This window comes from Loa loa (assembly GCF_000183805.2).
Source record: "Loa loa unplaced genomic scaffold supercont3.30, whole genome shotgun sequence".
NCBI classification, from domain to species: domain Eukaryota; kingdom Metazoa; phylum Nematoda; class Chromadorea; order Rhabditida; family Onchocercidae; genus Loa; species Loa loa.
The window spans coordinates 75,826-100,632 of NW_018108210.1; the positions used below are offsets into that span (position 1 = coordinate 75,826).

At 36.0% G+C, this 24,807-nt stretch overlaps 6 protein-coding genes across 7 annotated transcripts; 2 read left to right on the plus strand and 4 right to left on the minus strand.

Annotated features, from left to right (window-relative positions):
* Positions 1 to 2,798, minus strand: LOAG_00118 (hypothetical protein). Its single transcript, XM_020445346.1, has 5 exons — positions 2,671 to 2,798; positions 2,210 to 2,398; positions 1,178 to 1,311; positions 748 to 903; positions 1 to 608 (listed from the first exon to the last, which is right to left on the minus strand). Exons 2-5 carry the CDS (start codon positions 2,312 to 2,314, stop codon positions 353 to 355), a joined length of 651 nt encoding a protein of 216 aa, XP_020304176.1. The 5' UTR covers positions 2,315 to 2,398; positions 2,671 to 2,798; the 3' UTR covers positions 1 to 352.
* A 3,624-nt stretch (positions 2,799 to 6,422) lies between these two features.
* On the minus strand, positions 6,423 to 7,899 carry LOAG_00119 (ribonuclease P protein subunit p29). The gene is made up of 5 exons (XM_020445347.1): positions 7,627 to 7,899; positions 7,140 to 7,290; positions 6,946 to 7,021; positions 6,748 to 6,823; positions 6,423 to 6,605 (listed from the first exon to the last, which is right to left on the minus strand). The coding sequence occupies exons 1-5, from the start codon at positions 7,830 to 7,832 to the stop codon at positions 6,536 to 6,538; spliced, it is 579 nt and encodes a 192-aa protein (XP_020304177.1). The 5' UTR covers positions 7,833 to 7,899; the 3' UTR covers positions 6,423 to 6,535.
* Positions 7,900 to 8,626: 727 nt separating this feature from the next.
* On the minus strand, positions 8,627 to 15,177 carry LOAG_00120 (the record flags this gene model as incomplete). 2 transcript variants are annotated; one of them, XM_020445348.1, is made up of 19 exons in its annotated part: positions 8,948 to 9,013; positions 9,118 to 9,241; positions 9,420 to 9,557; positions 9,958 to 10,116; positions 10,632 to 10,751; positions 10,939 to 11,127; positions 11,318 to 11,495; positions 11,710 to 11,924; positions 12,028 to 12,103; positions 12,173 to 12,217; positions 12,324 to 12,446; positions 12,628 to 12,764; positions 13,036 to 13,175; positions 13,265 to 13,374; positions 13,540 to 13,648; positions 13,917 to 14,060; positions 14,412 to 14,675; positions 14,790 to 14,911; positions 15,083 to 15,158. In XM_020445348.1, 19 exons carry the CDS (start codon positions 15,156 to 15,158, stop codon positions 8,948 to 8,950), a joined length of 2,535 nt encoding a protein of 844 aa, XP_020304178.1. The 2 variants fall into 2 exon arrangements, with proteins under 2 accessions (XP_020306843.1, XP_020304178.1); XM_020445349.1 differs by lacking the exon at positions 9,958 to 10,116 and having other exon boundaries at positions 8,627 to 9,013; positions 15,083 to 15,177.
* A 1,211-nt stretch (positions 15,178 to 16,388) lies between these two features.
* LOAG_00121 (hypothetical protein) lies at positions 16,389 to 16,899 on the minus strand (the record flags this gene model as incomplete). The annotated part of the gene is made up of 2 exons (XM_003135661.1): positions 16,389 to 16,593; positions 16,661 to 16,899. 2 exons carry the CDS (start codon positions 16,897 to 16,899, stop codon positions 16,389 to 16,391), a joined length of 444 nt encoding a protein of 147 aa, XP_003135709.1.
* A 2,210-nt stretch (positions 16,900 to 19,109) lies between these two features.
* Positions 19,110 to 19,232, plus strand: LOAG_00122 (hypothetical protein; the record flags this gene model as incomplete). Its single annotated transcript, XM_003135662.1, has 1 exon — positions 19,110 to 19,232. One exon carries the CDS (start codon positions 19,110 to 19,112, stop codon positions 19,230 to 19,232), a length of 123 nt encoding a protein of 40 aa, XP_003135710.1.
* A 2,217-nt stretch (positions 19,233 to 21,449) lies between these two features.
* Positions 21,450 to 22,583, plus strand: LOAG_00123 (UDP-glucuronic acid decarboxylase; the record flags this gene model as incomplete). Its single annotated transcript, XM_003135663.2, has 1 exon — positions 21,450 to 22,583. The coding sequence occupies one exon, from the start codon at positions 21,450 to 21,452 to the stop codon at positions 22,581 to 22,583; it is 1,134 nt and encodes a 377-aa protein (XP_003135711.2).
* Positions 22,584 to 24,807: the final 2,224 nt, after the last annotated feature.

A 24,807-nucleotide genomic window follows, 5' to 3' on the forward strand; every position in this document is an offset into this window, starting at 1 on the left:
AAANAAAAAAAAAAAAAAAGCCACTGGAATGGAGGAAAAGACTACATAAATATAATAACGAAAGAGAGATGGAACAAAATAACTAGGATGAAGTTGTTGGTTGAGGTAATTTTAAGAGAAATAACAATTTACTTTTAATGATATTAACAGATACGATAGCACCACCGCCGAATATCACAATGAAGTACAAAGGTTCATTTATTATTATTCATGTTTCACTTCGATCACAGCGAAAAGATTCAAATATTCGGAAGCTCTTGTACTGCAACGAACTATCAAACTATCACAGTTATAATAACCAGAACATTTTCAACTAGACAATCTACCGGTAATTCATTCCTAAAATCAGAAACTAACATTGACAATTACATCGTTGCTTGGTGAGCACATATACATCATCATCAAAATATCGTTTTCCGCCATAATTTCCTACTGTATGCGGTTCATCAGAACCATATTTCACAAATTCCATCCTTCTTTTCTGCCAGTCCGCATCACCAAGAAACTCGTATTGGCTATCTTCCGAAAATACCGCTGGTGTATGCATATTTGTTCCAGAAAATAGTATGGTACCATGATCAACATCTTTGACCCGCATCCAGGTAAACCTGGAATTTCTTCAGATTCCTGGGAAATTTTGTATTTTTAAGGTCAAAAATTAAACGAATCAGCTTATTTTTGCAGGACGAACCTGCATGCTTTGAAATATTTAAACTATTATAAAAATTAAGCAGAGAATGCACTTACTTGAATCCATTAACGTCCGGTGAGCCACTGTAAATCAGTAATCGAAAACCCCGACTTAGAACTTTGACCGTATTGTCAAAAATAAATAGGGCTTTCATTCCGCCATTTTCTTCCCAAACACGTCCCCAAATAGCAGCAGCACCATCTCCTGGAATCCTGAAAATGAAATCTCTTAAACTTCGTGAATGTTGAATGATGACGGTTACTAATTAACTTTTTGCGGGAGACGAAAAACATCTTTAAATGGTTAATTGCAAATAGTCCTTTCCAAAGTTTGAGAAACTATGCTTTACAAAAGAAGTGAAAAAGGATTAAATAATTATAGAAAGAGCAAAAGGTTGAGGATAAGGTATATATGATTATAGCATAGATTTGTAAACAGATGAAAGGGATAAAACAACGGGGCTCATTTTTAAGTTTTAAACAATACCATAGGGCAACAGCTACGTTTATTGTCGTTGTGCCATCTCGAAGTGACCTTTCAAAGGGTCGAACTGCTTCCTTTGGCATCGGTGCTGATCCATTGACAAATAGAAATGATTGTGGTGGAACTGAATGGCTTTGCTGAAATGATTACACATTGAATCTCGTGGCGATAATAATATGCATTCTAGCATTTTCCGGCATTTTCTCATCCGTAGGAAATTGAAGCACTTTCGGTTGCCTGTACACTTTTCCTAAGCTCCTTCCTCCCTCCCTCCCTCCCCCTCTCCTCCCCTCTTCTCACTACAGATGCTTATTAATAACACATCAAAAGTCATTCTGTTAAGGATTCTCAGTGTGTCCATCAGCATGATGATAAATTCGGAAAGTTATTATCCCCTAAACTATGAAGGTTTCGGATTGTCATGTCCTAAGCAGAGGACTTTTCACTTCCGCTTTTCCCATTCCAGTTTTATCATATTTAACACCCCAAGTTAATTCCCTGTCCAGATAATAATTGCTCAGACAATGCAGGTCCGACCCTCAAATGATTATTAATCTTCAAGTTGGATGATCCTCCTCGAAACTTTGCAAATGCTCTGCAGATTTCATAACAGAAGCATGATGGAAACACTTTGATCAAAATACGAAGCCTTCAGTTAACCAAAATATTTCTTTCCTGAAGTCATCCATATCTATGAAATCATTTCTACGAAAGCCCGGTTTAATAAAATGTAAATGTCTTTTTAAGAAAAACTGAAGTTTATTTTAGATGGACATGGAGATTATTTGTGCTATTTGAACTCAACGAATTATTTTAGTTAATTTTTAGTTAGGCACACCTAGAGACCACCATTCTTTAGTAATTAAAACTAATAAGCAAGCAACCGATGATTAATTTCCGGTCTATAAGTGGACTTTTAGAAGTTTAGAAGGAATTAACACTTCAGATCTCATAAGGAGGTCATTTTGTCGCCGTAGCAGCCGCACCTTCAAAACATTTACCATTTTCATTTTCATGTTATCATGATAAACTAACATAGACAGCGGCCCGTTCAGTACGAACAAAATTGAGTAGCTGTTGATCGCTGCTGCAAACTGTGGACAAGACCAAAAAAATGAGCTCACGGAAGTATGTGATCATCTCCAATCAACGGTAAACATTGCAAAGCGATAATCTCTGATTGTTTCTTCTAGCTCTTTTTCCGATTTCAATATTTGATCAATTCTCAAAAATTTGTAAAATATCCAAAGAAAAGCTCCACTCACAACGTTTTGGGATCGGAACCAACATTGCCTCGTGACTATGTACGGCGCTAATATTCAGTTACAGTTTCAGAACAAATTTTTAAATATAAGATCCGGGAAGATTACCATTCCAATAGGTAACTATTAACGAAATTTAATTTTAAATATTAAATAACTGATGGATCCGCCACAAATGGCAGGTATCTAGTTGTGTCCGAGAAGATCACTGAGCGGCAACGCAAAGAATTATACCGTTATTTAAATTTTTCACTGTTCAATAGTACAACTTTTCACCGCTCAATAGGATTTTATTTTCCATATAGTACATTCTTAGCCATAACAATTCTTTTTCAACGAAATGTTCTGAAATTAAAAATTACTTATTCCTTTTTCAAAGAAGAAACAATGGAGAAAGTCATACAAAACAACATTTAGCACCAGTTGTTCGTTTCATTTTTATATGATAAACGTTGCTCGAATTGCTGAGAAAAATTAAAACATAAAAAAAAATTAATTTCCAAATTAACAAAAATGGACCAGGACAAATGGATGACTGCTGTGTATACAACAACATTTTACGAAAAAAATTCTTAAAAATGTTTCAATTACTGCTTAATATGTTGCATGTAAGTGCAAGCTATCAAAAGCGATAATTTTAATTTTTTCAAAAAACTCACAATATCCTAACCAATTTGATATTTGAAAAATCTCAGGTATTGTTAACGCCTCAGGTATTGTTAACGTGTCCCCAAATTCGATGCTATTTCAGACCTAGAAGTGGGCAAATGTGTTGGGAAAGCATTGGATATGCATAAAACATTCCGATCAAATATAATTTTATATTGTTCAAGTTGCATTTAATAAAGCATGCATATACTATAATTACCGCTTCATGGGATATGTATCTAGAATTTCTACTGGGCTTACTTCATCTTACCCATAATTCATTAACCTAACTGTCAGTTATTTGAATAGTTTAAAATTCAGAAATGAATGTGACCTCCAGCATCGACCAAAGAGTGATTCCGGAGGGTGTACAGCAGCCAGTAATGGCGGCAAACGTTCACATTATGCACAGCGGAAGTGATGAATGGAGGAATAGGCCAACTTAACTGCTTATAAAGGTGTTTAGCATAATTCTAAATGAGATGAAGAAAGCTCAATGTGATTAACTGCTGCTGAGGAAGATGAAAAGTGACAAATTAGTACAAAACAAAGGGGAATAGGACAGAAATGTAAAACAGGAAAAAAAAGTTATGTATATACGATTTCGTCCTCTTATTTGTCAAATTAAAAGTCTGCCAGTTCATCTTAAGGATAGCATCGGACGACAACTTTTTTTATAATACTTTTTTCCGTCTTCGTGAAAACAATGTAACCGTTAATGCGGTAAGCACTATTTGATCATTTAACAAACGTAATTTACGGACTTGATAGCGATGTCATGATCCACATTGTTTGAACAATCAGCTTAATTTACTCGGTTGCATTAAGTATTGCCCTACAATTTCTTGCTCAATGAATTGAAACTATCGATTATTCATAATGTTAATACCGCATTATGATCAAGAATCTGAGTGGAATTTTCGGGAAACTCAATTGGTTTGATCAAACTATGAGAACTAGGAAAACGGATGGCCAAATTTAAGGCTAGCTGGGCTAGCTAAGACAGGATATATTTTTGAAGCTCGTCGATTATAAATCTCAAAAAAAAAAAAAAAAAAACCTATTAATGCTATTAGTGGATGAGAGCGAAAAAGAGGATATACTGCTGCCTCGTAACTCGTTTTCAGCAAAACCACTGGAAAAATTGCACTATTTGGAGGTGAGAGAAATCAATGTTAAAATACAATCAAAAATATAAATCACATCTTTTACTTCGACTAGAGGTTAAAGGTCAGTCTTTGAGTTATTTCACCAGGCATAAAATACTGAAAGGGACGGTTGCATGTAGTGAGTTATGACACTTTTCTGTCTCTTTCTATTTGCACTTTCTCGAATTTGTCACAATGCTCAGAATTTTCTCTCAGTGTTACAGTATACCTTTAAGAGAGTAATGACAATAACTATAGCGATTAACAATTATAAGCCCAATCATGGATACCACCAAGGCTCGACTGATATGTTGAGCAATGATTCTGGATATTTAGACCAAAACTGGACTATAGAAGCCTAGCTCCCACTTATTGACAACCTACCAAAATATGACTCAAACGAAGTGGTCTATGCGGAATTGACGGCAGCATGAGATTCTCTCCGAAGATATGCCGCTTATGCCATATTCTGTATGGAAATACTGTCACTAAATGGTCAAGCAGCACTATCCAGCAATATTACTGTAATAATAATATCAACTAAGAGAGAGAGAAAGAGAGAAGGGGAGAGAGAGACTTTATTTCTGTGGAGCAAATAAAGCGCACCAAACCACTGCATGAGACGTTAAACAGTTAAGTATGAAGTGCAAATATTCAATAGAAACTGAACTTATTGAAAATCGGAGTCAAATTTTAGAGATTCGGGATGATCAAGCGAATACACACAATACATCATCTCAACGGCACAGTTTGGATGGAAATGAAATGAGAGTTGATTGTATTCGTCATCGCATCCCATTGTCGCCCTTACAAACAAACATTTAGGAAATCATTTTTGTCAATAGCAACCTTCACTGTGGAGATACCACTCGATATATATATATATATGTATATACACACGCATGCACACATATACGTACATACATACATACACAGACACACATATACATACGTATACATACAGTCTGGTGCAACTGATGCAATTTGGGTGATGATGTTTGTACAATGCAGATGACTAAGCAGCAGGTAAGGAAGGCTGTCAGTCTGTTGAAGACGTGGAGTGGATGGTGATGTCACTGGTTTCAGTTTCATCTTCAAATGAACTCCACTGTTTACCCAGTGAAGTGGACATCGGTGGCAGATTACGGGACACTTCATGGAATAATCGACAGATACTTCATTGTATCAAAGTGGAAGGATGAATACGAGGAAGTTCAAACAAAAGACACAGAAAAACATGCCTAATACAAAATCATTTTGTTCAGATTTGAATTGCAAACGCTGGGAAATAACTTCGCACTTCAAAAATTTCGAAAGTCATAGTGATTTATCCCATATTTTCTTTCTACAAGCATTTGAGATATTTTAAAAATGCTTGGAATTGTGAAGATGAGGGAAGTATTTCGGGAAATTCGGCAGATACTCTTAGATCATACTGTTCCGGTCCGTTAACACACCCCATCAACTGTGGCAAAAATTTATTGCTCTACACAATATAAGTCGTTCTACAGTTCGTTCTATAAATAATGACACTTTTCCCCTTCATTCAAGTTCTTTAAAACATTGGCTGACAACCGGAATCACTTAATTCACTTAATTGGCAAACTGTGTTTAAAAAAAGAATTGCTGAAAAATGACTGCATCTTTTGCAGACTGTCATCCATTCATATATTCCCATCATTTAATCTGTTTTTGTTTCAATAATAAAGAACAAGCAAGAATTGATATTACGAATGCGTCTTGAAAATGATTGTCAAGTTTTGGACAAAAATTCCACGGATGATATGATCATTCGAATTCGTTAATCTCAAAGCAGAGACTAAATTTTGATTTGATACTAACTAATGAAGATGCTAATAGGAATGAAACTATAAGCCAATTTAAGACAACATGGGCCTGGATGAACAGTATATTGATGATGGATAAATCCAGTTCAGTTGAATCTTCAAAATCCGTAGCATTTTTAAAAAATTTTATTTTCGATAATAGACCCTGAACGATACACTTCCTTCTGTCTAATACTGCGCACCTTGCTATAGTTAGGAAATTGCATTCGTAGTCCAGAGTTCCATCATTTAACAGAGTGCATTGAAGTAATCGTTATAAATCCGCAAAGCCTCAAATCCTTGTCCTTCTTTGGACTCTGAGAAACAGAAGCGCAACCTAACATCAGTGAAATATTAGGAAGGGCGAATGAGCAACAAAACTATGCTTCGCGGTGAAACCAAAAAATGTTTTCGGAAGCATGAACAGCAGTTTATTTATGCTATTCATCCAACATGAAAAAGAAATAATACTAAATACTATTTCAGAAAGAATGGAATTGAAGAACGACTCCTCAATATTTTTTTTGCTCGTAGTGATGGTTGAAATCTAAAAAAAAAAAAACAGTTTTGTCGCAGTAATTCTTCAATGAAGATATTTTTCCAAGGTAAAGAAATTTCAGAAACATGTCTACAAATGAAACACAAGCATTTGAGTATAATCAACGCCGACAAAGCTTGTAAAAACTGACCTGAAAGCGTTCCCGAATAAAATATATATTTTGCCTTCCAGTGCAAAATGAAATACGGTATCTTGCTTTGGAATAGCTTAAAACATAATAATTAAGCAAAAAATTGAAGAGGAGAAAATTTCGAAACAGAAGGGACGGAAATGAAATACGGAAAAGAAAAAATGAAATTTTGTAAAAACAGACAAGTTTGAAACGAACTTAGCAAGCGATTTTCTTTTGTGATCAGCATGAAGGTTTGCCTAGTTTCACGAGTTACAATGCCACAAATGCCAGCCTAGAATGTATTAGTAAAAATTTCTTGCTGTTCCATTATTTGAAGATACGAATGTCGCAAATAATTCTTTTAATTTCACATAAAGATACTCGAATTTTCGTGATAACGACAAAAATACCTGCGCTGGATTAGTAGCTTCAGCAACCATAAGCAGACATCCATGATAATCGGCTTTCAATACTCGAGCATCCCACTGACCATCGGATCCATCAACTAGGGAACTAAAATAGTCACACCACAATTCATAGAGTGGTTCGAATTGCGAATACCTGAAAGTGAATCAATTGAATTTACATTTCAATGTTATTATAAAGCTCAAATCACAGTTTTCGGCATTGCTGTTATAATTCCAGTTTTTGTGACGGCTGCACCATCTAAAAATTATGAACAATGTAAGTGTTGCAAGACCAAACTATTCTTTCCAGCGAATCAGCCGAACGCGACCCAAGACCAAACTATTCTTTCTAGCGAGTCGGCCGAACGCGACCCAAAATTAAACTGTCCAGAAAAGATCCTATTTACATGCATCTTCCTTAAAAATTACATCAGATTTACGAAGAGCTCCTTGACTGCAATTAAGAAATACAAAGAATTTAAGGAAATACTTCAAGTTCTTCATATCGCTCTTGAGAACTCTTCTCATAAAATTCTCCATGGGTTGCCGATGAATCTTGATTTCCTTCTTAATTCGTCTTTCCAAAATGAAAATTTTATGCGGATTCACTTGTTCAAATGAAGTAGAAGCTTTAGCATTCATTTCCCGAATTTGGAAGCCAATAACCAAATTATATCTGAAATACCAGCGCAGCATAAAACAGATCCACAGATAGACTTAACAACGCATCTAGAATCGAATATACAATTTTTGAAACACTTTCGAAATATAAAAACTTCAAACCCCAAAGACACTTGTAAGAGCCATATATCCACTTAACGACAAAGAACATTAAGTAGAATGTTCCAATGAAAATTTGACCTACCTCGATTATTTTTAGAACATCTTAAAAATTTTATCTTTGACCAAATGATATGATCACCCCATAAATCACGTAAGAATGAGCAAATACGAAGTAGCAGTGATCCAACGACCAAGCAACTTGATTTCACAAGTGAACCAAACGCTACTTAGTGCACTAAATACATTGAAGACGGGGTATAACAGCCGACGAGAAATTTTCAATTAAATTTTATTTTCTGTTTTATTGCAGAAAAACAATGAAGCTGACTGGAAATATAAATAGGAACCAATGTAAAATAATAAATACCAACTAACAATTACCACTCTTTTTAACATCAAATATTCTAAAAAAAAATCGGCATAGTTTAAAAAAAAAGTCATCAAGAACAAATGCACAACTTCTGAGAGAACCGCTACCAGATATCACATTTTTTATAACCTGTCTTCAAACAGAAGAACTCCGAAGATTCAAAAATTCCCAGATGTAACTGAAAGCTGGTGTATAGCAGATAAACATTAAAACTATTTTTGAACTTCATTACAAAAATCAATGAGAAAAACGAGATTAAATGCTCCCCAAGTTTATCAGGAAATTTTGTTTCTAACTTTTACAAATGCATGTACTAATCTCAAAAATTTTGAACTTTCCCTGATAAATAAAGTAAGATATAAAGTAAGGTCAAACTCAGCAGAAAAAACGGTTAATATGAAGTTTGATATCGAAAAGCTATGCTAGATACCTTAAGTAAGGTGGTTCAAAACCAAAAACTGATGATAAATTAAAACACTGTTCCTATGAACACAAACAAATGCTTGTAAATAAATTATAGTATAAATAACGATAAAAAGATATGAAACAAAAAACTTCACAAAAATACTTGAAAAGACTAGATACGAAATATCATAGTTTATATGACTTCAAATAACTGGCCGACTACGTTTACGAGCTATTGCTTCTTCAACACATTTCAACTGACGTAACAACTCAGCACGCCGCTCCTCTTTTTCTGCTTCATTATCCATGTAATCGTCATCTCAAATAAACAGAAAATGGAAAAAAGGAAAAAAGAATTATGAATAACGGTATCATTTATAATTTCTAAATTCTCTATATAAAACATGGGAAATCATAACACACCATCAATCCTTGACTCATTATACTCTGCGATTGCTTTTTTCGAAGTTGGTCGTGAATTTTCAATCGATGAAATTTTCTTTGACTGTTGCGCAATCGGTTCGCGTACAGAAGTGTCGGAGGCATTCTGAAGTAACACTTTCAAAGCCCAAACAGAAATTTCGTTAAAAGAAGGAATTACATGTTAGATATTTGTTAAATATCAAAGTGATTCTTCTTCCTCATCTTGACATTGCTTTTCATTATAGCGGATTAATCCTCTAACACATGTTCTATAAATAGGAACAAGCAAGCTAATGTTTCACCTCATCTTCATCGCTCGAAACATCTTCTGCTGCAACCTCCGGGGATAACGGTATTCCTTCGGTAGGCAAACCGTCATCAACTTTTTTTTGAGGCGATACGCGGCAGGCTCTGCATCATCACTACTGCTACTTGAGCTCCTTCAATTACCACCATAAGCTTTGATACAATTGTTTACAATCCATATTGAAGAAAAACTACTCAAATGATTCACCAACAAATACTAGAACGGTTTTTAATTTAACCACTTTTTTGAGACATATAACTTGTTCAGCAAAGAGCTGCAGCCTAAATCATGCTTTCGCTGTAGTTATAATTACTCATCTTCGATAATTCCAAGATCGCTGTTTTTCAGTAGTGTTTTTCTGATCACGACGGACCCATTTAATTGAACAATTAATAAAAAATATGATTTGCTATTCGCAAATTATAAAACAGAAATTTATGGTATTTGTAACACTTCTGGTATACACGTATCAAAATCTTCAAATTTAAGAATGAAAGATGCTGAACACTATTTAGCCACTGATACGGACTAACCCAGAAGTGCTCGATGAACTTTCATCACTTGACATATCATCTTTTCTTGCGAGCAAAACATTGCGTTTATGAGCTTTATCGGTACGACCAGTAACTCCTTTCACTCTTTTTATCCCTCGCTGCGCAATTCCAGGGCGAAATGATGGAGATAAAGAGGGTCTGAACTTACTGCTGGATAATAAGCAGCAAATAACAAGTTAATTAACAACGAGCCATCCCGAGAAAAAGGTTAAAAGTAAAAATGAGAATTCTGAGGGACTTCCTAATTTGATCAATGTTTTCAAATTTGATTTCATAAAGTGAGAGATTAAGAAGAAAAGACATAGAATGAGGAAAATTGTAATTAGTAGGATGAAGAATAAAATGGGCAAGAAATCATTTGGAAAAGTCTTTCAAGAATCACGACTGAACGGAAAGGAAACCTAAGCTTAGTGTTAGTTAACCATTTCTTGTTAAAATTTCAATCTTCAAATTGAATCATTCAAGACAAACTTCGCCAATAGCACCACAATGCATTTTCCATTATATAATGAAGATAGTAGTAAGAAATCCATTTTCCCATCATACGCTTTGCGTCATTCGCTTTTCTCCCACTTCGAAACTTGTACATTTGTTATACCTAGTTAACTATTCCCGTTCTTTTTTCATTTTTACTTTTAACCTCAAAATTTAACCTTTTGAGCGGGTTAGAAGATGAATACCGTTTGTTTTGATTGCTCGTCCGCTCGAATGAACGCACACAGCTACGAAGAGCGACTGTATTAGAGCGATGCACTGACTGTACCGGAGAGGATCTGCAAAAGAGTAAACTTAGTTACATCAGTCACTTCAAATTAATACATGTTCATTTATAATCAATTTTCAGTTCCACTCCAACTTCATTGCATTTAATATAATTACAAAATTAATCGCAACACTACTGCACACACCTTTCATAATCAGTACAAAACTGAAATTAAATTATGAAAGTTAGAATAAAACCTCTTCTTCTTTGGGATACGAAAAGACGAAAGGTCTGTTGCTCTTAACGATCCATCATCGTCAATTAGATTTCTGGAAGCAACAGCAGATACCAACGAGAAACGGAACGTCGACTGATGACGGCTTCCTGAGGATGCTCGTGAATGTGATCGAGAACGAGAAGTTACTGATGAGCCTGCACTTGCACTTCTAAAATTAAAAAGATAAGCTCAAAAGAACTCGCTTTGGTAACATGCAAAGATTTTAGACAAATTTTAAAATGAAAAGTATTCGAAAAAACGCCAGAAACATATCACTTCATATATCTATATTTTATAATGAAAACAAAAAAATGAAATTTTGTTTTCCACGTAAATTTTAACATAAAGTTTCAAAAAACCTTCTTGAAACACTGCTTGCTGAGCTAACAGTGTCTTGACGACATATCTGCTTCTTGTTATCACTTATTCGGCGAGTTTTTTGGAGTTCTGCTCCAAGTGTTAAGGATATCAATTCTCTATCCTTGCTTCGTCCTTTTTTGTGTGATCTTTCCCATGGATCATGAATCTGATCACCAGCTGGAATCTGAGAGTATTTTCAGCTGAATTCAAATCACATTACGAGTTTATTCACTTTCCATTTTTTAACTGTGTTCTTTTCAAATTCATTGCAACTGTGCCATATCGAACACTTCCAAACAAATTTACAAGGTCTGTACAATTTCATGCATGGAACTGAATTCAAAATGACAATCATACAAATCGAAGAATTATTTCTAGCAAAAAATCTAACCTGAAAGAAGACCACCCACAGCACATATGCTATTTCGTTTTCTATTAGCTTCTCGTTTATCTACTAATAGCGATGAACCGTGCCTTTTTTCTTGAGGCGAAAGAGAGCGACGTAGACTAGGTGACCGGGAATCTCGTGGTGTTCGAGAAAGTGGCGAACGAGGGCTACGAAATGGAGAACCGCGCCGTGATATGCGATAATGCCCATTCGGCGATCTGAAAGAAACAGATGAGATGACGTGCAACATATAAGCAGTAATGTTATTGTTAGCTCTATACAATTAAATACAGTGATATTAATCCAAAAGTATAGACTTACACTTCACGTCTCGGAGGAGGTCCGTGACGTCGAGAAGTTGGCCTTCCATTCGGGTACAGAACTTGTGGTCCAAGATCTAAACATTTATGCTTTACTGATTGCAGTTTTTGCAATCTAGAGAAACAAAAATAATGCAAATACCAACCTTTAGGAGGCAACCGAGAAGATTCATCGCGTCCATAGTCATATCCTAAATAAAAATGATACTTGTGAAAATGACACTTGTTTCCAATTATAACTGTATAGGATGGACAATATAAGCTTCGAAAAAAACAAAAAACCAGAGCAAAATATACTTTTTGAAAATTCGAAACGCCTGCCCTCGAGCATAGTGTCTATCAAAGATGGAATTTTTCGAGGCTTTACTAATTCCTTCCTTTCACATACACCACGACGTTCTAGCTCAAAATGATGACTTTCTGAAAAAGGTGAAGAATAATAAGGAAAGGATAACATAAAGTAGGAAGGAAAGCTGGGAAACAGATAATACCGAGTTATAATAAGCAACATATTAATTAAAACGTGTGTTTGGAATAAAACATCTAATATAATCAGGAATCAGTAAAAAAAAAAACGTATGTATGTTTTAGCACTCCTTACCATTAATATTGTCAGGTTTGACCAGGTTATCGTATTTCCTAAGCTTCGGACAAGGAATGTCAACATGTGTATGTAACATGAAACCATTTGATCCTCTTACAATGCCTCGATATAATGGCGATCGCGATGTTCGGTGACTTTAAAACAACTCATACAATAAAACTACAACAAATGAATGTTTTAATTAAATGATTTTTTCAATATATTACATATTCAATATATTACATTTTTTCAATATATATGAAACCATACAAAACGTTCCCGTCTTACTACGATATAAATAGTAAAACATTACTGCCTCTCTATTTCAGAGCATTATCGTACGATACGAAACTTATAATATGTGGAAAAAATATTCAAAAACAAACAAAAAGTTCAGATTTCATTCTCAACAAACAGCAACTATACATTTTACGATGTCCACGAGAATCGTCTGATTCTTCATCCGTTGTTCGTGGTCGATCCATATCTCCACTAGGTGCAAGTACCAATCGCTTCCGATCAAAATCAGGTTCTTCTTCTCGTTTTTTTGATGCTTTTATCATTAACTGGATAATATATATTTTAACCAGATCATATTTTGAGTCTTTTGAAAAAAGCAAATAAATAAAATATAAACCAAAAAATGATAACCTACTTCACGCGCCTGACGTAATCCTTTCTCCCACGCTGTTTCGTCACCGTTTGACCCCTCATTTTCGTTCGATGTTGAACTAGACGGGTAGACGGTAAATGCACTGATGCCAACTGAAATGACAAAAATCCAAGAATCCATATCCGCTCATTTCAACTAGCTAAATAATTGAAGCGATATATACTTTTTGCTGAGTAACCTTAGTCTAAAATCCCGTCTGACACTGAACAAAACATTTATGACTTACATGATAAACTAAAGTCTAATGCAAAACATACGTTTGCATTCTCTGCTTCTGCTTCTTCTTGCTTTGTTAATATTCGAGCGCTGTGAGTGAGTACTTTCATTTGATGAGCTTTGTACTGGTACCGAACCATCAAGTCGTGGCTAAATTCGATAATTGTATTTATTTATAAAAGAATAGTATATTCATTTGCGTGATAACCTAAGCAACCAAATAATTAGATATTTTTGTTGAGTGCTAAGGAAAATTCCCCACTTCTACGAATTTAAAACTAAGTCATATTTAGGCTCAGATATGAATTACTTTGTCAGTATGTCAAGCTTTCTACGGCATTTCGTTTCCAGTATCTCATTGGCACAAATATACTAAAACGAAAGGTACACTTCTTTATTATTTTACACTCTTTGGTACCTCTTTCATATGCAGGTATTTACAGTCTGGTCCCCATGTACATGTCCCACGAAGATAAAATTTGCAAATGCCAACCGATGCTGGATCGTCGCGCCACGAACGATGCGGTGAATGTTCCAAAAGTTTTCCACGATTCCGGTCCACCTGAAAACTTTATTCAAATTTAATTCAAACTGCAAATAAGATCACTGTCTATGTGTAATCAAAAATACAGTAGAAATGAAAAAGAAGCTTGTAGAAATGAACATTTTCAAGACAGTAATAGTATCTGTCACAACAATGCCCGTCAATGATCGCTTTCACTTTAGCATTATCTTATTTCACCTCGAAAATTTTGCGCAAACGATTAGTTTCAGCGGTCCAAACCTTCTTTGACCACTTCGGAGGTCGGTTTGAAATTAACAGTATCAAATGTAAGACGCTGAATTCCATTGCAGAAATGCAAAACGGTTTTGAGGCTGAAGGATAATGCATAAAAAATAATGCAAAACTTACCGACCTACGAGTCGACTTTTCATTTGAATTTATAGAACCCGTAATACTATCTTCATCAGATTTCAATTCGCCTTCTTCCAAGTCATCGATTTCCCCTTCCTCACTTAGTTCACCCTCCACTTTTTTTCCTGTGTTAACTGCGACTTCATCAGTTCTGTTTCCAATATGGTGAACTCCAACACTGACAGCAATTTGCTTTACAAACTCTCCGTCATATTCATTTCTATCAGTATCATCCGACACGCCGTTTCTAACCACTGAAACCTGAAAATATAATTCATATGAAAATAAGGAGCGGAGCAGCTTTTCAATGCTCCAAAAAATGAACATTCATATCAACTAGCGAATCCTGAATAGATAAAATACATCGAAAAATACTTCAGATTGCTCCTCAACCCGTTCCATTTCCTCGTTATCTCCATTTTCTTCATCATAATCCAATTCAGCATCAATATCGGATTCCATAGCAAGATTACTGCCACTACTCCACAATTCTCTTCCTGCATATGAATCTTTATAAAGAGCATGATATTGTTCCATCCATAGATGAAAAGAGAAACTTAAGACTCAAAATATCTATCAAGACTTTGCACCCTTTTAAACTCGTTCCTTAAATATCCTTTAAACAATTAAACAAGTAGAATAACGCGATTTAACAGAAGGCTAAGTACCATTGGGATTGCTCTTTGCTTTGAGTGTATTTTCATCGCCACTTTCCGAACTACTCGAAATATCGACGCCATCCATGACGTTATGGAAGCTAGAAACAACAGTAATTTTAGTGTCGCGAAAATGGTAAGCTAAATAATTTATCCACTTCAGTGGTCACTGGCAAAAGCATTCGGCGAATCTGAGTGGGAAAAAGCACCAATTGCTTCGAAGGTGCAACATGTATCGCTAGTGAAATTTTACAGAAAGGTAGTTTTAAATAGTGAATAAATATGCAAATGCGTTGCAACAGGGTGTAGCGACATTTTAGGACTGTTTGGGTAAGTGGGACAAACTGTGGACTTTTTCATCCAATTTATTTTTGTTTTCAGTTTAGGGAATCCAAGTCCTTACTCATTGAATACTTATTAAATGTAAAAAGTTAAGCCCTAAAGTCCTTCGAAACTGTCTCCGATCTGACAAGTTACTTTCTTAACCATAAATCTTAAAGGTGATCTCAGCTTTATGCTCAACTTACAGCGCTGCCCATGAGCTTATTCCCATCCCATACAATCTTACCACATTTCCACTCATCCATTAACTGAGTCCCAAATGCTCTCATGCAGCCTTCAGACATACAACAAATTCACATTAGCTGTAGTTAGCTCGCTGATTTGCTATATTAAAAGAACAACGATCTACCTTCATAGGTAATATTCAGCATCAAGTGGTGACAAGCTGGAAGTCACTTCAAACATTGAATTAAATATGTTAAACTAGAATTCCCACGTATACCCTAATAAATCCAAATCGACATCTTAATGCAGCGGGATGGGGACGATAAGGAAACATGGCGAGAGAAGTGTTGAAAGAGAACTATCCTGGTCATGAGGTGCCTCGGTCAAGCAGTATCTAGCATAAGGTCAGTCCTTGCACTGTGATAGAGGCGCTAACAGGAGATGACGGAGCGGTTTTTAAGCACCACAAAATAGAATGCTCAATGTACTTACATGCATGCGATAAATTGGAAAGGATGTATTAATGTGAGATGTTATTACCGTCATGGAGAGCCTTGGCCAGGACGGGTACGACAGTGCGAAAATGAGAGAGGAAGACTTGTCGGTAAAGGATGGAAGGAAGCAGGTTGACAGAATTCGAGTATAAGTTGATAATAAAGCCTAATAAATCATAATCACTGGAATTATCACAACCATACATCACCGTCAAGCAATGACAATCGATCGATACCTCCCAGGAGGATGGATTATCACCGGAAGAAAAGCACACGTGATGCAATTACAGGACTGGTAGGGGTAAATTGTCGAGGTGTCATCCGGCGACTTCAGGAGAGGTGGAGGTGTGTATACGACGCGCTCCACTCCATCCTCCAAGACATACCGGAGGTGGCTCCGGAGAAATCAATAATGGATATAGTTGGCAATGGGAGCCACAACGTCCACATGTCATCCACACAACTCTTTGCAGACAAGACCATTGCCAGCTCGCCCTGCCACTATCGATCACTCTTCCCCACCTACACAACCCTCACGTCCTATTCCTCTCTACATCTCCTCTCCATCCCTTCTGGCGCACATACATACATACGCATACAACTAGCGCACAGATGCCCCGCCCACGTACTTCGGACATTCACCCCCCACCCACGCGAACAGCGGTATGGACAAGCAATGCACAAAAAGTTGCTGAAAGGCAAATTAGTAGAGGAGAACTGACCGCATGAATTACTGTGGTAAGCATAAGTAGACAGAGAACGGATCTGAATTCCTGTCTCTCCAGTATGAGGTGCAGCTTTTACCCGTCGCTTATTCCAACTGAACATTACCCACAAATCCGGCCTAGACAATTTTGAACTTCAAGCTATCAAAAAATGGCATATTTGGAGAAATGAATGTTACACACTTCTTCATTTTTTTCTTCCCAAACTACTGCAGTTCGAATCAGTATGTACTTCCGGCCCACCACTTTCCGGAAATTATAATTATTCTATTACCTGTTTTTCACAACTGAGTATATGAACAGTTTTCTTTCTACACTTGTTTTGACTACATTTTTTACAGATGAGCGGGGTCGAGGACTTTCGTGACGAAGCAAATCTATTACCGAAATACTCTGGGAGTATCCATAAAGAAATTCCATAAAAAAATTTTCCATAAATTTTGGTAAAAATACCTCTGTATTTTACAATGTTTCACATGTCCCACAGACTGCTTTATTTGGAGCGCCAATTTCCATAATGTTTAATCAAATTCATATCAAAACAAATTGTGGGTCATAGAATTACCCAAAACCGACGTGAACGATTTTCGTTTTTCTCAATCACACGCTTCCAATTTTGTGTTAAAGATTAAGACTAAATAGAACGTACACCATTCATTGAAACAAACTGAGTTCTTTAACCCAAAAAACCAAGAGGGTGATGGAGTAATGCGTAAATATGTGTCCCATTTTGGGGAGGACGTAGTGCTACTAATGTATGAATGTTTTAGACGTTACGCCAAGCATAATGACATTAGAAAATAGGCCTTCGGTACAGAAATATGAAATGAATGTTTCAGCACAAAAAATGTCCACAATCGTGAAATTACAGTAATGATTTCAGCACGACATAAAAAATTCATTAGACCCGGTAAAAGCCATGAGATCTTGAGTATCAGCTAGATAGTGAATGTTCGTTCAAGTAAAGCTCGATAATCAGAAAGTAAGAAAAATCAATCCTAATTGTAGGAATCTGATCGTGTGCAGAGTATCAATGCATTAGACTCTGAAATTATTTCCAATCAGTTTTTGCAACGAATGCATTCATTAACAAAAACTATGGACAACTAGGAGTACTTCCTTTCGAGAAGGAGATTCCTGATAAGGGGACTGTTCCGTGTTCCGGAAGCCAGGACGACCAGTATAGATTAATTTTACCAATCAGGATAGATGTAACTGCTAATTTAGGTGCCGAAACGAAGGTAACTTTTTAAGGTAATGATGACCAGAAGCTTGGATTGCCTACCTTAGTAAGTTAAGTAAGGTAGCCAGTTCACTTTTCTTTCGTTTCATTCGAAAGTTTATCACTTTTGCATGGTACACCTAAGATTGAAATTTTCTTTCGACGAGCTCCTTTCATACCCGTTTTTCGAACAAATAGATATGGAGGACCTCTTCAGTCATACAAAAGAGATTTCTATCTTCGGCTGTGTGACCCATGTCGGTCAGTCCCTTCTTTTCTTGTAGTGCCTATTGGTAATTCGTCATCACGAACAGTGACCGACATTCTTCAGGATGAAACTGAAATATATCAATCGCGAATTTTTTATTGATATCAGTACCGTGGGAGAAATAACTACTAAATAAGTCAGATATTTGTAGCTGCAAAATTAAGACCGTTTCTAACAGTTAAAAAATGTTGCTCTGGTTAGAAATAAAACGGCGTTGTTTGTCGGATGACCGAGAAATTTCCCAATATGTTGAAGCAAGCAAAGTATTTGTTGTTTAGAAAATTTCCTAAAGTAATGAATCAGTTATCTACTTTTTATAAAATCCTTGCCTCAGGATTAATCTCGTATGTAAATTACTTATACACAGCTGTTGGAATATTGTAAAGATCTTGTATGCATCTTATATCCCGCTTCGTTTATGTAATTCACACCTTCTGTGTAAGAGTTTATCCTCTCTATCAAAGTGATTCTTTTACTCAGTTGGATATCAATTCGACATCCGTAAGTTCACTCTTGAAGCAGATTTATTTTGGTGCCTTATTTTTGCATCCTTCTTAGACAAGTTTAGTACTACAACCCTTTCTACATATTCTCGTATTATTATTTTGCCGGTATAATAATAAACCTTACTATTAATTTTATTGTACCGGATTGCTATTGTGTTGTCACCAAAGGGATTCACGTAAACTTGCCTTCATCTCAGTGATTTTATTTCTCTATTGGCCATCTGAATGAAATGTAGAAACCAGAAGCTGATCAAACAAATATGCAACTCACCTCAACCCTCTTATCGCTCAATTTTCTCTTTTTTTTTAGGTGAGGTATGATAGCCGCTAGTATAATAGCAAGTATCCAACCTGCAAAAGAAAGATTAGAGAATCTTCTCTATGAAGCAAAAGCGATGAATATGAAACTGCCGGGACAAAGTTTAGTAGCGGAAAAATGACACGAATTTTACGAAGAAAATGATTCATCGAAGAAAAAATTCTGCGAGTTGAAATATGTAATAATACGCTGGAATCTGCAAATGACAAATGATTCGAATATATCCAAAGGGCTATAACGACAACAAAAAGAAAGGAAGAGCAAAAATACGGCGGAACCACAAAGGGAGACAAAGGAATCTTCGCGCTAATTCATGAAAAGAAGCGGTTATCACCTTAACCATATACAAGAACGAAATCGACCAAGAGCTAATGCGACTGTCACAAAACTCAAGCTTGCTTCAAGAATGAAGTGCGGGAGGTTGCAGATATCGAATTGATATCCAACTGAGTAAAGGAACCACTTTGTCATTAACACCCGCTATATAAGTTCCTATCACTTCTATAGGAACTTATATAGTGGGTGTTAATTACATAAACAAAGTGGCATATCAGATACAAGATCTTTACCATATGCCGACGGCTGCGTATAAGTAATTTATTAGTATACGAGATTAATCCTCAGGCAAGAATTTTATGAAAAGTATATAACCAACTCATCACTCTAGGAGATTTCCAAACAACAAATACTTTGCTCGCTTTAACATATTGTAAAATTTCTCGGTTTTCCGACACCGTAGTCGTGATAGCTTTTTTCACTAAAGTTATTAAAACAATATAAACACTACCAAAAATTTGATTGACAAGAGAAATACTTGGAAACAAAAGCAAAGTATGTTTTAAAATTACGACAAAAATCTAGCAAAAACATTTGAACTATATCAATTCTGAACTTAAAAATACACTATCGCCTTATCTTAAAACTTCTGTTTTCGACGCTTTTAGTCCTCAGTCAAACTACTCCCTTTAATGCAAGAGATGATTTGGATGTCAGATCATCTCTTGCATTAAAGGGAGTAGTTTTTTTTTAAGAACAAATGTCGAAAAATGACCATTCCGTCCTAAGGATACATACAGTACTGTTGTATAACACAGAATTCATTGTCGATATCATTCGTTCAACAACATTTCTGGCATGAACTTCATTTTATTGAAGTGTCGATTCATTTTATTGAAAAGGCCAATATGAATGTCATATCAAGGAAGGTCATTAAACAAAATACACACCTTAAGTAGCCATTAATGAGATTATCTTACAAGGAACGAAGAATTAACAATAAATACTTATGCTTAAATCGACAGACTAACTTTACGTATGAATGCCTGATTAATGTGCTAAGCCTTTACGTTACAGCCTCGATAAGATGAGACTCAAAAATGCGATTAGAATTTCAAGTTTTATCAATTCAATGCTAGTCAACAAGTATAAAGGAGCATGTAAGCACAAAAAATCAGCAAAGCTTTAGTCTTCCCGAAATGCGGGAAAGTGGAGACGGATAATTTGCATTGTGGGATTAAGGAGAGGGGAAGGAATTTATAGGGATATCGTTGTATGGTCAAATTCCATTCTCAAGTGTTGGTGCTCCGTGCTTTGTAGGAGGAAGTGTTGCATTTTAAGAAAGCGAGATAAGCTTTCATCCTCTTCCGTTCCTTACAGGAATTCTGATAACTAAAAAATCACCGCTCCCGTCATTCATTCAGTCCCGCATCAATGGACAGCAACATAACATCACCCTACGACTGACTATAAAGGTAAGAGGGAAGATGTCTTCTCCTCTGTCACCGAGTCAGTGCAGACGATAGACCTGTCCGCTGGTATTTGCCATAACAATTTATGACCTCTACACCCTGACCTCTACACTTTATCTCAGAAAGCATTTGTTTGCCTACTGGCTTGCTACTGCTCTCATTCCTTTTCATACTATTTTTACATTCACCCATTCTCCTCTATTCCTCTTTGTCTTCACATTCTTCTTTTCTTTCGTTGTAGTGTAAGGTCAGAAGCGGCTGGTGTTTAGTCAGGGTTAAGTGGAGGTGTCTCTCTCTTGCTCCATCTCCTTTGGTGACAGTTAATTCAGCCTGGCCATCCTGAAATCCTTCCCTCTATGGGTTTCAGCTTGTCATTATTTTGCTGGCGTTTTCAAAAATTAGCGCTTCTGTGTTGTTCACTGCTGCTTATCCTATTCGTCTACAATAACCGCCATTTCCCATCTAACATATGGAATTTGTTTCGACCTCAATCGGTTGCTAACTTCCATGCCTGGAAAACTTTTCCAGTAGATGAGACGAATCGGAGGTCATTTCGAGATAATTCGACCTTGGAGAAGTTTGAAAAACAAATGCACTCTCTGCAGAGGGAGTTTACTCTTCTGAAAAAGAATTGGCATTCGGTTAAGACGCTACAAAAGTTGAATGAGGGAAGATATATCAGTGTAAAATACCAAAACGAAGCAAACCGGAAACGGATTTTAATCACTGGTGGTGCAGGTTTTGTTGGCTCTCATTTAGTAGATCGTCTGATGCTTGAGGGACATGAGGTCATCGCACTTGATAATTACTTCACCGGTCGAAAACGGAATGTGGAACACTGGATTGGACATCCTAACTTTGAGCTTGTCCACCACGATGTGGTTAATTCATATCTTACCGAAGTAGATGAAATATATCATCTTGCCTCTCCCGCATCGCCAGCTCATTACATGTATAACCCTGTTAAAACCATCAAAACAAACACCATTGGTACCATAAATATGCTAGGCTTAGCTAGAAGATTGAAAGCACGTATATTATTAGCCTCAACATCTGAAATTTATGGTAATCCGGAGGTGCATCCACAGCCAGAAAATTACTGGGGGCATGTAAATACAGTAGGACCACGTTCATGCTACGATGAAGGAAAACGGGTCGCTGAGGCTTTGATGGTTGCCTATCATGTCCAGGAGAAAGTGGACATCCGAATTGCGCGGATATTCAATACCTTCGGACCTCGAATGCATATGAACGATGGTCGTGTTGTGAGTAATTTCATCCTGCAGGCTTTACGTAATCATCCGATGACCATCTTTGGTGACGGCAAACAAACTCGTTCGTTCCAATATGTGGACGATTTAGTGACAGGATTAATCAAATTGATGGGAAGTAACTGCACAGATCCAGTTAATATTGGAAATCCGGAAGAAAGAACAATTATTGAATTTGCAGAATTGATCCGCGGTTTAATAGGCAGTAATTCGAGTATTGTTCATGAACCTGAACAGCAGGATGATCCACAACAGCGCAAACCTGATATCTCACGAGCTAATGAAAAACTGAAGTGGAAGCCTATAATTTCGATGCATGATGGCTTAATTAAAACCATTGACTATTTTCGGGACGAATTGGAGTATGATCGGATGATGCTCGAAGAAGATTATAGAAAAGATGAACAGGATGGTAAATCAGAAATCTTCTTTGCAACTCGAAAGAATTTGTGACTTTTCATTTTTAGCTGGTGGTGATATCAGTTAACTCGTTATAGCTGCAATTTTAAAATAAGTATCACAACATGGGTCTAATTAGATAAGTTTGTATTTGAAATTCCATGACAAATCGATTTACTTCAAATACTTTCCTTATAATCAGGAAAGATTTTTCGAAGCTTATTACCTTACAGTTTCTTAGTTGTAGTGATCGATATTGATCTCTTCAGAAGCGCCACTTCCATAGTTTTATTTTACCGAAAAGGAAGATGATATGTTTTTCACAATCAAAATTTTCCGTGTTTTCATAGAATTTATCCATTTGTTGCTTGAATTCACATTATGTGTCAAGAATTTGGAAGTGTTAAAATAGAAAATTGAAGTTTAAATTCCCCAGCTTACTATGATACTTTTTATTAATTTCCTTAATTGCTTCTATGCACAATTGCTCACTTTGCATTGATCTGATTTCTAAAATGAAATCAGCTCGAAGCTTTTACAGATCGTTGATAGTTTCCTCAGTTTGTCATGCTGTAAATGATTATTTTTTGAAGTGATTGCGAAGTGAGTTTCTCTGTGGTTTTCTTGTTTAATATCATTTGTTAATTAGAAATCTTTTCTAATTCCTTTGAAATTATTTTATACCTAGTTTCCATGTGTTGAAAATTGATTATTCAAAAGTGAAACCTTTGTGAAGCAGGCGCTGCTTTGAAAACCAATTCCTCTCATATTTTCCACATTCAGACGAAATTATTCATCACTGTTTTCATTCCACCGTAAAAATGAGGGAGTAATTAATATGCCAAAGCTCTCGGGGGATTCAGAAAGTAACTGTATAATTTCGTTTAGAAACACCTTGACTAATATCGAAAGTTTCTGAAAACCAAACAATTCGCAGTTACATGAGCCGTCACAAATACGGGATATCACGTACATTAGATTTAAACTTTCCGCTTTAGTCACTGCATGTGTCTATTGTAAGTTTATGCTTTCCTTAGATGCTCAAATGTCTTTTTATTACAAATGCTTAAATTTACTAATTTTTGTCCTAAATGAAATTCTTTTATGCCAGTCTTTGGAGTGGACACAAGAAACTTGCAGAAATGTGTTTTATTTCTTGTCATTATTTGGATATATTTAGTAGATAATTAGCTTCGGAAATGGCTTTGAAAATTTAAAACCGTCTTGGTTTTTTCTTTTTTTTTATCTAACTGGCAGTTCTATCAAATGAAAATTTTTATTTGGATGTTTGATGAAGTACGAATATCTCTTTCGTGATCCTTTCTCGTTCTTGTATTCCAAATGTGTAAAAGATGAGGATTTTACAATTAGTTCACTCTTGCCGGTATTAAACAAAAGAATGAGAAATTCCAAATCTTTTGAAATCTCAATACAATTTCGTCTGATGTAAAACTGGTTTAGAAAAGATCGAATTAAAGGGAAGGGATTGAAGAAAATCGATGTTTGGGATCAAGTTGAAGCAGTAGTTATCTGCCTTAATTAAGTCAGCAGTTAAGAATTGGTCGAGATTGTTCTGGATGCTGCTATTATTATTGCATTAGTGTGGAATCTATGTGGGATATTTCATAATAGATTTCGAGGAGGGGGGGGGGGGTATAATGGAAGATTTCTTGTATTCCTGAAAAGTTGCACAACGTAACACAGAGTAGCAAAATTCCGCCTTTATTCCTACCTCAAGCTTGAGTAATTAAATCATTGGATAAAAGAAACAATATTCATCGCACAACCATTAAGAATTACAAAATACAAATTAACGTATAAAGCTAACTTCTTTAACATTGCTGCAAGATAATTTCAAAGACATCAAAGAATAACGGAAAGGAAGATTATCTTCCTAATAGATGCAGAGTTTATGTAAACATCCTTCAAGGATTGGTCTTTCGATTACAAGAACGCCTTTCATGCGGATAAAGCCCTCTGTTAGCGCCCATTAGTAGTATAGGGCTCCTTGGGTACATTGCTAAATAAGGAGCACGTATACAGTTCTATGAAGTGATAGCATCTGTCCTACTCATACTGTATGTTTTTTAATCTTAGTCACGATCCAACATAATACATGCTAGTTAGTACATCACTACACATTCACTTATGATTCTTTATATTTTTCCTTCTTGCGTAACTTCACGTTTATCCGCGAGATTCCCGATGGCGAAATAATGTGACTTGAATCGATTTGATTCGTGCTGCTTTGTTGCTAAATCATACAATTTATTTCGTG

What these genes read in the sequence shown, in the direction of transcription:
- LOAG_00118 (XM_020445346.1), bottom strand. Translation starts at nt 2,314, where the DNA reads ATGATCACATACTTCCGTGAGCTCATTTTTTTGGTCTTGTCCACAGTT. An exon ending in CTGAACGGGCCGCTGTCTAT is followed by an intron (nt 1,312 to 2,209) that starts GTTAGTTTATCA and finishes TAATCATTTCAG; the next exon opens with CAAAGCCATTCAGTTCCACC. An exon ending in AACGTAGCTGTTGCCCTATG is followed by an intron (nt 904 to 1,177) that starts GTATTGTTTAAA and finishes TTTCATTTTCAG; the next exon opens with GATTCCAGGAGATGGTGCTG.
- LOAG_00119 (XM_020445347.1), bottom strand. Translation starts at nt 7,832, where the DNA reads ATGCTGCGCTGGTATTTCAGATATAATTTGGTTATTGGCTTCCAAATT. An exon ending in AAGCTACTAATCCAGCGCAG is followed by an intron (nt 7,022 to 7,139) that starts GTATTTTTGTCG and finishes AATACATTCTAG; the next exon opens with GCTGGCATTTGTGGCATTGT. An exon ending in TTATTCGGGAACGCTTTCAG is followed by an intron (nt 6,606 to 6,747) that starts GTCAGTTTTTAC and finishes TTTTTTTTTTAG; the next exon opens with ATTTCAACCATCACTACGAG.